Here is a 12,581-nt window from a genome sequence, read left to right on the forward strand (position 1 = left end):
ACAGGATGAATAAAACACGGGGCAAAGGGAATTCTCCCAGCACAAACGTTGAAGGTGAGACCTGCTGGGTGCACAGACAAACCCCAGAAGCAGCACCTCACAACTCACTTGCCATTGATGACCCCATCAGGATTAAGCATGGGCACAATCTTGAAGATGAAACATTTCCTCAGGAGCTCAGCAATGGGATCACTGCTCACCAGGAACTCCAGGGTGCCCTTCATCACCCAGCTGGCGTTGCTCTCACCAGGGTGAACACGGGCTGTGAGGAACACGTAGGGACGGCTGCCTGCAAAACAAAGCAAAAACACCCCTAAACTAAACAGGGCTTTTCTTTGAGAGTAAGATCTCTGCAAGTGGATTTTATTCCTTTTGAACTTAGGTAACAATCCAAAACTCATTCTAAGGAAAATGCATCCCTAGATACTCCAGATATTTTCTCAAGGTGCTATTTATAAGCTGATCACAGATTTGGTCCTCAGAACCACCACAGAGCCTGTCTGATCCCAATCTCTCTGCTTATTCTGTGATGACTTAAGTCTTTACATGCACCATTAGAAAGCATTCTGCAGGTGCAGGTTACTGCCTCTCCAAATATCTTTACCATGCTTTTTAGCAATTATTGAAAGTTTGATCCCATCAAATTCCATTAAGGTTTAAAAGGCAGCAAGAAATTATTTAATTTTCTAAGGTACTGCTCCACTTTCAGTATTTCACCATAAACAACTCAGAACTTCCTAAATATCTAAGCAGATTTGCCCACCCATAAGGGGCTCCAAGGACAAGCAAGCTGCCTGATCTCTGGAAATAATTTGTGCTGTAGGGTCAAAATCATAATTAATTGAACTAAACTAATATAATTAAAGAAAATGGGCTAATATGTTCACCAGAGCAGCAGAGGTTGAGTACTCAAACCTAACCATTATTTCATAACAATACAACAAAAGGTAGAAGTAACAACACACATAGCTAAGGCAAGCTGTTGCTTTTGGTGGAAAGACTTTTTCATTTATATAAAATTTAGATGCTCACTCAGATTAGAAAGGCTGATTTTCAGAAGTTGCCACTAGAAGAGTTCATTTGTTTCTAGCACTACTTTCATGCAGGGGAAACAAACTGTGCCAATCTGAGGAAGGGGAGGGGATTTGAGGGTGTTGCTTTTAAAAAAAAAAAACCAACACAAAAATAACAAAAAAAACAAAGAGTAAATTGAATTTTTACTAAACAGTTCATTGATAATCTCTACTGAACCTATTTCAAAACAGACTTGCAATTTAACAGCAAAAGTTTCCTTGTTATCAGATATGTTATTTGCTGTTCCTGTGAAAAAGCCACTAAACACATTTGGTCTGGTTGCAAGTCTCCAAAAACTCTCAGCATACATATGCTTAGAAAAAAACCAAGTTTGACAGCAGATCCTTTGAAGATCCCATCTGTGCTGAGCACGCTTCAGGGATGGGCCAAAGAAACAGGAGAAGGCAGAAGGAGACACCTGCCATACACAGAAAATAAAAGGAAAGGAGAAAGCAATTATCTGTCTTTAAATGATCCTTTTGTGAGCATTCACTATCACAAGTCAGCCTGACAGATTTACTTCAGTGGAAAGTTTTATCTGTCAGGGCATCACAGCCGTGCCAGGGCAGTTTGTCCCACTCAATCAGGCAACATCAGAGCTCAGGCTCCATTCCCTTCCAGAACTGAAGGCTCCCAGTGACAGAACTGGGAGAGGCAACAGGGCAGAATGCAAAACCAAAGGCATCAGCTGAGTGCCCCTGTAAATAAATGCTGAATTAGCACCTTACATACCTTTGCCCTTAGCTCCCAAAGCCATCCTTCAGTTTCCAAATGCTTTACAAATCATTAATCAATCATAATAAAACAGGGAGGTAGAAAACCATCCCCAAAAATATAGATGGTACTAAAGAGCTGTTTAGCTGTTCATCTGACCAAGAAAAGGCTGTGTCAGAGCTGGGAATACAGGTGAAATTTCTCATTTCACATTCAAACAAGGAATAAGCATTAATTTCTCTCCTTTACTGTATATTCTGCACAGTTCTGCTCAGTATATACTTTACAGCACAATTTAGTCACATCATGCAGGGACACACTCAGATTTGGAAATAATCCCACATCCATGCTTCCCTCTTAAGCACTTGGTGGGCACTAGAAGGGTGAACTGCTCTCCCAGCTCAAAGAGTTCATACAGAGCAATCCTGTTCTGGTCCAGTAAAGCAACTGGGACTCTGTTTCTCAATAGCCACATATTAGGCTTTTATCATTCTTACACCTCACCATACTGGGGGGAGTTAGTGCATTTTCATCAGTGTGTACTCATAAGTTCCTTAGGTATTTATGGACTGCAAAAGACTCCTTTAGCTCTTGCAGAACAAGCCATTCTGATTTTTTCCCCAAAAAATTAAAGTACACTAGTTCTATTCTTCTCCAGCTAATTGTGCATTACCATCTACCTTAGTAATGCCTTATAATAGCAACAAACAAAAACCAGATTTCACAAAGACATCAGCTGCATTTTGCTATTTCCAAACATTTTCTCCTTTGTCCCATTCACCATGATTTAGTGCTGTTTTGCAGGCTCATTGCTGAGCTAAACTTACGGGGCTGTGCAGTTTGAGCTGGGAATGAGGCTCCTGAGGACTTCTAATGGACAACAGCTGTAAATAGCACAGAGCAAAATAAAATGTGCTCTCTTTTGCAATTGGTGAATACAGCTTTAACAACTCTTACCTCTTCTGGATATTGGTACAGAGCTCAGCATTTCAATTGAGAGGCTCATTCCTCAGTCAAAGTAAAAAAAATTAAAAGAAAACCTCTAAGCAACAGTTTTCTCATGTCAAAAACCCAGGACAATTTGCCATAATTCTACTAATTGCAATAGCACGGGGCTGGCAGAGACCTGAGTTCTGCTGTTTCTCTCAAGGCTCATCAAAGTCAAGCATGTCTTACTTAGACTCAATGTTGGAAAAGCTCCTGGAGCATCCAGATTTTAAACCCCAGGAAACATGAAGGCAGGGAAAGAGACCAGAGATCACCTACACTGTTCTCCTGTGGGTGACAACTGGAGGGCCCCATTGCCTGCAGGTCCAGCCAAGGAAATCTCTCTATTCCAGTGAAAGTTTCCTTTGAAAGATCCCCTCCTGCCAAGCACATCCGCAGCTCTGACATCCCACCCACAGGAGAGTCATAAGGAAGCTTTGTACAAGCAAGGAAACCACAGAGCTTGTTAACTGTCTGTTCCCTTCACAGGAGCCATCACAGCCAAATCCCACATCCAAATGCTGCTCCCCCAGAGTGCTCCCAGCGTGAAAACTAATGAAGCAGCAAATAGAGCAAAGAGCTGATGACATGGCCATAAAATTTGCTACTCTTGAAACACCTGGAAAACAGCAGGAGTGGCCCAAACCTGTTTTACAGCATATCCAGTTACTTTGGAAATATTGTGCTAACTGCTATTAACATAGCTCATGAAAGGAGTAGACAGAGCACTGGCCTGTCATGCTCCACGCTCAACTGGAAGCACCAGTGGAGATCTCTGCACTCAGTTCAGCTGCTTCCCTTCATTCCTGACTTCCAGCACCCCCATAGCTGCAGTCCGGACCAGACCAGCTCAGGACTACCCAGTACAGCTTACTGGTTTATACTGGTGCCCAGCTGTCCTCCTCTCTCTGCTCTTTCAGAGCCCCATGGTGCAATTTCCCATGCCCTGCTAAAGCTGTCTTAAGGACTCACAACCCCAGGTTCTCTCATATTCCTCCTCCCAGGACCAGAACTGAGCTCAAGTCTTCAGAATCCTCAGGCCAGCACTTAGGCAGCTCATTTCCAGGTTCTGAGGAAGCTGCCAGAAAGCTCAGGTTAGCCATTTATCTCTGCAATGCTCACATTGCCCATAACCTTCTGTGGGAATGTAAATAATAAAAAGGGAAAGTAGAGGAGCCTTTTTGTGCTACATAAAGCCTTATCCAACAAATCATGTCTCCTTACACTGTGTTATATTTCGACATGCCCAGAATATAACATGGCATCAACAATACCCAAGGTGGGAGATTAAAGAACCACTGATTCCTCTTGCAAAACTTTGAGCCAAGAACCTTTGAATGATAATTTTACTAATGCATCACCTAATTCCCATCCCTCCTTCTCTTCACTCATTTTTGATTGTGGATATATGAATGAAAATGAGAGCTTTGTTCTTCCAGTCGTGCTAACTTGCTGCTTAATCTGCTGCCTCTCAGGGTCCTCCTCTAGTCATGTCATCACCAAGGTTCACTAAGAGGTGACTTTGATGTCACTAATCGTGACATCAATTGGGGAATGAGAAGCCTGAAAGAACAGCACAAAACCCCATTAACTCAGCAGTGTCCCTCATCAAGGGGACCACAGAAAGGCAATGAAAAGCAGCTCCAGATGCCCTGACTTGGGCTGCTCTTCTAAATTATATCAGGTTGAGTTTTGAGCCATGCCATTTGTAAAGGGACAGGGCATTGAAATGACACAGGGCTAGGATTTTTAAAGGAGTCAAAGGGAATTATGTACACAGCATGTGAAAAATTCACATCTGGATCTTGGGCTGAAACTTCCTGGCTGTGCCCCTGCATACCCCTCTTTCCTTTGCACAAGCCCAGGGCCATTAAGACACAGGCTTCTTTTTCTCCTTTATGTCTAAGAACAGCATGACTACCCTGAGCACTACACAGATCAAAGGGCCAAGTTTACCCTGGGATATAGTAGAGAAAAATCAAGAAAGCGAAACTTTTCCTTCCAATTTAATTAGCTGTGCCCACTACAGGCTATTCTGTGAGTAAATGATGGGTAAACAGGACCATCACATAGCTCTTCATGCATGTCACAGCTGCATCGTGTCCTGGATACATCTGACATGCCCAAGGCTGCAGAGTTTTGCAAAGTCAGAGAGAAGAGAGGATATGGTGCAATGTACAATGAATATATTAAAGTATATTTGTAAAAAACATGAAATACTGAGATCACAGAAAACAATGAGCCTGATCTGAGGCATAATCTGTGACAGGTATTTTTCTCCCCTCCTAAAACTTTTCCACCAGTTGTCAGACTTTCTGTTGCCTTAAGATAGAATAATTCTTCCCTGCCCATCTCCCCCTACCCCAGATTGCTGTCTCCTTGCTGTGCCTGTTTTTGGCTAAATGCTCCAAAAATACAGAGGCAAAATACAGTCTAGCAGGATCAGCTGTTGTTTTCCAGAATTATCAATGTGATATTCCTTTCTTAAATATTTCTGTATTATATGCATTATTACTGTTACCTATGGCAAAGAGGTGAACATTACAAATCATCTCAGCTGCCTGTTCTCTACCTTCATAGCTTGATGGGAGAGTTTCAGCCTCCAAGTTGCTTGGCAACCTTCCTTTGTGTACATGTTTTATGAATTCATCCACCTCTGAATCAGAGATGATCAGGGAGCTGAATACGGGTACAGACTGCTCAGCCTCAGTTCTGCTTGACCTACTAACACTGGGTTTCAACTCCAGGAACTTGGTAGTCAAGTTGTCAAGCCTGTTTGGGGGAAGTTTCCAAAATCCCAATCTCTTAAAGCAGCAGGAACCACCATCATTATTTAGCAGGACCTTCAGTATAACTGAGGACAAAGGAAACCCACATGAATTAATTCTGCTTCAAATAGAAGCATACCTCTTAGGGAAGGTTGGGGAACAACTGAACCTTATTTTCAGGACTTACAACCAGGGAAAGCCTGCTATAACTCTCAGGTTATAACTAACATCCCCATCCCAAGTGTGTGCACCTGCATTAGTCTAGCAGAAATTTCCAACCACTGCATCATCATCCAGTTCTGGATGCATCCCCTCAGCATTCACTGGCACACCCAGTGTCCCTCTGCACACCCCCTGAGCTGCTCAAATATCATCAGACTTCAGAACTGAAACCATGCAGGTACCTTATTTACCTGCTCTCAAACAAGTTACCTGCATTTACCTGCTCCCAGGACTGTCACCAGCAGAGGAATTCCTCTGCCTGGCTGCACGTCCCACACCTGTGCTCACTGCTGACATCCATCTCTGCTCCCCACAGCCAAGGGCATGAGACCAAGATGGGGCACAGGGGACAGCTGGCTAGGAAAAAGTACTGCCCAGAAGGATCAGGGGATTACAGCAGATGGGACAGTAATGCACAGCAGTTACAAAAATGGCAGCTCTCCTGGGAGCCACACCAGGCAGCGTCACAGCCGAGGCCAGGAACACGCTGTTACTCCCCTCTGCTCAACCCAGTGAGCAAAAACCAAATACCCCCAGTCCTGTGCCCACTGCTGCCCACCACAGGCTAAAAATACTGATGAAAATTGAAGAGATCATTTGAAAATCATAAAATGTTTAGAAGTCATAGGCTGAAAAATTGGAGAAAACGTGTTTCAGACACAGAAAGAAAAGGTGAACAGAGAGGAAGGAGAAATAACCTTTAAATTGCAAAAGGCTGTTAAAAAAAAGATTGCAATCACCTGTCCTCCCTGTCCACTGGGACTAGGCTGCATAAAAATAAGCACAAGTTACTATCAGCTAAGCCAACCTGTGGTGACCTGACTGCCCTCACTGCTGGGCCTGAATGTTGGCCCTCCCTCCTGATGGGTCCTTGTTCATAAAGTCCTGTGCCAAGAATCTCCACTACAGTACCCAAAACAGTGCCAGCAGAGGCTTATAGCCACACAAGTCAAGGTAGCTCCTTTAGAAACTCGGTCCATGATTCCCCTTATTCCTCTGGAACTAGCTCTCTTTTCTGAGGGCTGCTGGAATTGATATTCCAGTCCACAAGGCAGCTCTGACACCTCCTGTGTTCTCTTTGATGCAAGGTGTCTGCTTACTACTTAATGTTAGCCATTTTAAGCCATGTTAACCATTAGCTACTTATTAGTGGCTAATCAGAAATATCTCATGAAATATTTCAGAAATATTTCACCATCATATTTTGACATCATTAGGGCTTCTTCTGACATACAGAACTGAATTATTCATGGAAAATTCTGTCTTACCTGTACATTTAGTCTTGACACTTCAAAATTGGACTAATATAATTTCTTGGATTTCTCTCATTAGTAATGATCTTCCAAAGCCTCTCTATTACCCTTAAGATTACCATTTCTCAGCTTCTGCTTATATGTCCCTTGAAAGGTGTGAGCAGCAACCACTAAGATCAGTGCCAATGTATGATCTAGGTGGCTGATGTAGGGAGCTCCAGATTATCTGTCAGAAGGCCTGCTAGGATCTATCACCCCCTGCTTCTATAACACACACATTATGGCTTTAATTTGTTCTGTGGCAGCAGGCAATTTCAGATACTCAAGTATTTTGTACTGCCATGGCCAGGCCATCAATTCACGTGTTTTTCAGTCAGCATGGGAGAAATGTAGACTGTCTTGCAGAGATGCAAGGCTTCTGAGACCTGGCAAGCAGTAAAAAGCAGTATTTTCAAGTTTGGCATATAGGTGACTTTCACCTTTGGGGTTTTTGCACTAAAACAAAAAAGCTGAACTGAGAGAAGAGCTAGAACATTGCCCTAAACTGTCCCATGCCTAAAAGAAGGTGAAGGCAGGAGATGAGTACACAGAGACCTGAAGGACAGCTGCTATAACAGGCAGAGTGCAGAGATCCATAGAGCTATAAAATCCATGGGCTCTTTTCCGAGAGAAGGATTTCATCTGAAATGAAATCAGGCAGGAGGAGCAGACTGAAAAAGCTTCCATTGTCATAAAAATATCTCCCTGGGTAATCCACAGTGATGGAAAAAGGAAACCCTGATAATTTATGTGACAGTTTAATGGGATTTTGGTGACATACACTACTTTAGAAAGAATTTGCCCAAATAGGACAGACAGGACTTTAATAAGGCTTCAGCTCCAAACCAGCAATATTTTCACCCCTTGCTTTTACATTTCATTCTATGTACCCACTGCTCACTCACAGCTCATCTTTCTCATTTGCAAGGCACATTTCAACACCCTGAGAGCAACAACTGCACCTTCTGGTTAGATCCCCTGCCTGAGAGGCTCCTGAGTATGTGATCCCTAAAGGGATCAAGCTGCCTTTGCACTGACAGGGCAGAGCCTCATGGAGCTGTGAACTCTGAGGCATGAGCTGCCCTCTGGCCATGTCCCCTGCTCTGTGGATGGCACTAATAGCTTCTGTGCTGAATTTAAGGGCGGCAGATGGACATCTGGGGCAGGAGCTGCTGGCAGAGGGAATGCCCCAGAACACACTCCAGGAATAAATGGCTTTCACACAGTGAGTAATGCCTCGATCCCCACCTCCTGCATGTGGAGCACACAGCCTTTAGCCCCAGTCCAACACCCTGTGCCCTGCACTGCCATGGCTCCCAGAGCAGGCTCAGTGCAAGAGGAATTGCTCAGAGTGCCAAACCCAGGTGAATCCGGGGTTAATGGGATGAAACTCCACAAAGGAACACTTAGACTGAGTATCAGTGAGTTACACTAAAAAGTCTCCCCTGTGGAGAGGTGGAAGTTAACATTAAAACCACATTGCCCAGAGCACAAGAAGTCATTTTGTACACAGTAATCTTGCAGTGCCTGGGGACAGAAATAACCCAACAGGAATTTGTTTTCTTTGCTAACTTCAATGGATCCAGTTAAGAAGCCCAAATTTTGCTAAATTCTCCTTCTGGCAAATCCAGGCATGAAAGGAATGGTAAAAAATTGGGTGAAGATCTCAATATTTTGTCCATTCTGAGATGAACTTAGAACCTGCAATGAGGCCTGTGAGCCTAAAATGGGAATAAGAAATGGAGCACCTGCCAGTGTTTCTTTCACTGCTGGGAATAAAAGCCAAGTTTAACAGTTTAACACAAGTTTAAGTTCTTCTGCTTTAAGTAGCACTTTAAGCTGTTCTGTTCTACAGAAGACAAACTCTATAGTTTATTAAAAAAAAAAAACTCTTTACTCTTCATGCAGAACATATTTTAAACCCACCTATTACCACCTACAGTGTAAAGTAATGTTTATTCTTATATGTGTTGTGCTTTCAAGTGGCACAGATCCATCTCTCCTCGACTTGAAGTCTTCCTCAGGGAATGACTTGAAAGTAGTAAAATATATTAAAAGAATGTGCAATCAGAGCCTCTCATTGTCAAAGTGATAAAATATCAGTTTTTGTTAAGATAAAAAGCATCACAGATTGCCTCTGATGGTAAAAATTAAATTTTTGGTCTTCACTTGATTTGATATTTATCACTCATTGCTCCAGAATCAGTCAAGCAGGGAATGTTTCTTAAAAATATTATTCTGTATTTCTCCTGGAGTAAGCAAACTATGAGAATTTTAAAATGTGTGTTTTCTTACATATAAAAAACTCAGAGGAAAAAGAAAATAAACAAAGTCTACAAAAAAGTCTTCTAACACTTCACTATGTCAACAGCTTCACAGTAAAAGAACCTTCTGCAGGGTGACCTCATTTGTGGCATCACTAAATTGACTTTTAACTTGAGGCTGTCTAAGTCTGTCCTAAATCTTGGAACTGCAGTGTCCAGAGCTGATCCCAAAGGAAATTCTTGCTTTCCACAAACAAGAGATCAATGAGGTAAAACTGTCTCCAGATTTTGAATAATGAATCTTGTCTTCATGGCAAGGTCTTAGATGAACTCCCCAAATACCTGAGCAAAAGAACACAAATAAGGGGTCAACATAAAAGGTCTTTCAATCAGATCATCAAGAGAGCAGAACTGATGCTGGCCCGATGATCTTGTATCATGACACAAGCAGCACCATCCTTCATCTCCTGGACTCCATGACATGTGTGGCAGACCACAAGCAGAACATAAGTTTTCCAAGAAAAATAGCAGAGATGGGCCCTGAAGTTCCCAACTAAGCTCATACTGTATTTTTTTTAAAGCAGCTCTACTACTGAGATATCCTAAAGAAGAAAAAGGAATCAGGCTCATATAGCATCATCTGAGTCCCAGAGTACTTGACAAAACTAGGTGGAACAAAATTTGCCACTGCATAAAGCAGGTAACATGCAGAAATTTCAAACAGTCTGTGGGGAAGACACACTAGTTCCTGTCTCAGGTCAGCAAGTTCTTCCCTTCAGATGCCAGCAAAACCATGGCTAATGGATGATGTCTTCCCGCATCAATCACTGCAGGGAGCAGAATGTCAAGTTAGGAAGAGTCATTTGTTCGAGGAAATAAGATGGTAGGGAGACTAGGGTGAGGAAAAATGTTCTTTTTATCCCCACAAGTTGCTACAAAGCATAGAAAAAGGTTCTCATGAATAAAGGAGTCAGGCTGCAGAGCAGTCCTGGCAGCCCCAGCAGAAACAGAGGTGGAACATGTGATGTCCTTCCTCAGCACTCCATGTACCACTGCAAAAGTGGGAGCTTCCATACAGGAGAGCTTTCAGTTCTTCATAGATTCCTAAGTGATAAAATTTATCTTAAAAGCATTCTTCAGAAGGTTCTTTTAGGCAAGTAATTTAACAGCACAACTGATAGCTCCTAATCAGTTTGAAATTCTGATGTGTAGTACACAGACTGACTTCATAAAGCTGACACTGTGATGTTTCCTCAATCCCAGTGCCTTCCTGCACTTTCACTCCAACACTTCCACAGCAGAACTTTCAACTTTTCCAGCTGACCCTGCCCCAGAACCCTTCCACTATAGCTCATTCACTCTATACAGCCTGTACAATCCACAGCATGAGCCCTCTCTTAATGTGCTGTAAGAAACACTCATATCAAAACCATTGTATTCCAGAGCTTTCACAGCCACTTCATCTCCTGCTTTGACTGCTTTTAAAAGAAACACTTATTTATATAGAAGAAAATCCCTTAAATCATGGTCGTGACAGGCTAATGGCTAGCATTGCAAAGATGATTTATCTTCCTGCTGTATCTAACAAAGCTTCTTACGTTAATACTTTGTTTTCAAAATACGAAGAGACTTCTAACTGGTATTTTCTAACTGCAAGGATATGCAGCTAATGAAAAACGCCTTACATCAAAAAAAAACCTTCACCTAACACTCCCATCAATTCTCAAAATCAAAGGACCTCCTTGAATTTTTTCTTTCCTCTGTGTTACTCAGGGTGCTTCCCTCATGGATGAAGAAACCAACCATTCAGTCTCACTGCCTGTTTATAATCTGAATTCATTTTAGGGTTTGCATGCATCACCTGAATGTTTTGATTTATTTTATTTGATTTCTGATTATTAAATTACATTTGAGGCAGGTTATATGGCCTCATGGGGAGCACTACCCTTTGTGCAAACAGCAATTTTATCAGGGCTGAGCCTAATTTCACATTACATCTTGATAGGCTGGTAACAAGGTTGTGGTGTCTGTGTGGCAAGTGATGCCCCAGCTGGTGGCAGAGGCTTTTGATAAGCTAGAAGGAGGATCCTGGGAGTGTTCTGATTTAAAGGGTCTGATGTAGAGTATGAAATTAAGGAGCAAGCCATCACTGATGGGTGTAAGTGCCATTTCAAGTCCATTGACTATGGCATTTTCCATAGCTGGCAGGGCCATCACACCTTTGCCAGCACACAGACTATGAGCACCTCACTACATGTTTATTACTCATTCATAGATAGTAATGGCTAAAACCAGGGAGAATAGTGACAGTGGGGACACCACAGCCACTGACATGCCCAGAGCCCTTCATCTGTCTCTTGCTTACTCTTTCAGCCCCTGGCCAGTAGCTCTTTTTGAAGCTCAATTCCCATGAGCTGAGTTGTGCCTCATGGTGACCCTCTAGCTGTTGTTTCTGTGCCCTCTCAAAACGCTTGACAGAACTGTCACAGAAGGAGCTTGGCATCTGGAAGCCGTGGCAGACACGATATGACCTGATTCATAAAACACAGCTAAACAGCTTGGGCTGCCAGAGGCCAGGATTTACAGGACTGCACTTAAAAACAGCCTTCAATGCCTGCTCTGCTAAATGCACTTTCCTACTCCACACAACAACAATTCCCAAGTTGTGTGAGGGTGACCTGCAACACTGTGAAGTGACAAAGCCGACAAGACACTAGAGACACTAATCTTGTTACAGCCCACACTGTCCACTGCTACTCAGGACAGGAAAAGAATGACTTCAGCTCTGGCTGCACCTTCTGTTCGTGGCTACAGGGGTAGGAAAGACTTAAAAAAAAAATAAAAAAAATCAGAAATTTTTCAGAAATTCCCCCAGCACAGCAAGCACAAAGGAAAAAAATTAAGCCAAAGATAGTTTCTTCTGAATTATCCACTACAGCCTCATTTTTACAATAAAAGGCTCCCTGGATTTTTATTTCCAGTCAGGAACAGCCTGATCAGCAAGGAATTTAAGGGCTATTCTGCCCTCCCATCCATCTACTTATTTTCTTCATCTCTGCTTCAATCACTAGTTACAGCCTTCTGTTAGGTGCTTGCCATGGGACCCAAACATCCTCTGGGAGACCTGTCAAAGTCACTCTGATGCCAGTGGTAATAAATTCCATCTCACTCATCTTCTCTTGAAGCACTTCATAGACTGAGATTACATGTTTCAAGTGTGTTCCAAGTTACAAAGGTAAGGATTTACAGAAAAAACAAGT

The 12,581-nt window shown here is 42.6% G+C and overlaps 1 protein-coding gene across 1 annotated transcript in view; it reads right to left on the reverse strand.

The window, feature by feature from the left end:
* AGBL1 (ATP/GTP binding protein like 1) overlaps window positions 1-12,581 on the reverse strand; it is a 223,800-nt gene that overhangs the window by 162,852 nt on the left and 48,367 nt on the right. The window contains exon 14 of the mRNA XM_033517031.1: window positions 109-289. Coding sequence (XP_033372922.1) covers window positions 109-289 — 181 coding nt within the window. The remainder of the gene's footprint in view (window positions 1-108; window positions 290-12,581) is intronic.

The sequence above is a fragment of the Parus major genome, chromosome 10 (genome assembly GCF_001522545.3).
Source record: "Parus major isolate Abel chromosome 10, Parus_major1.1, whole genome shotgun sequence".
NCBI lineage: Eukaryota > Metazoa > Chordata > Aves > Passeriformes > Paridae > Parus > Parus major.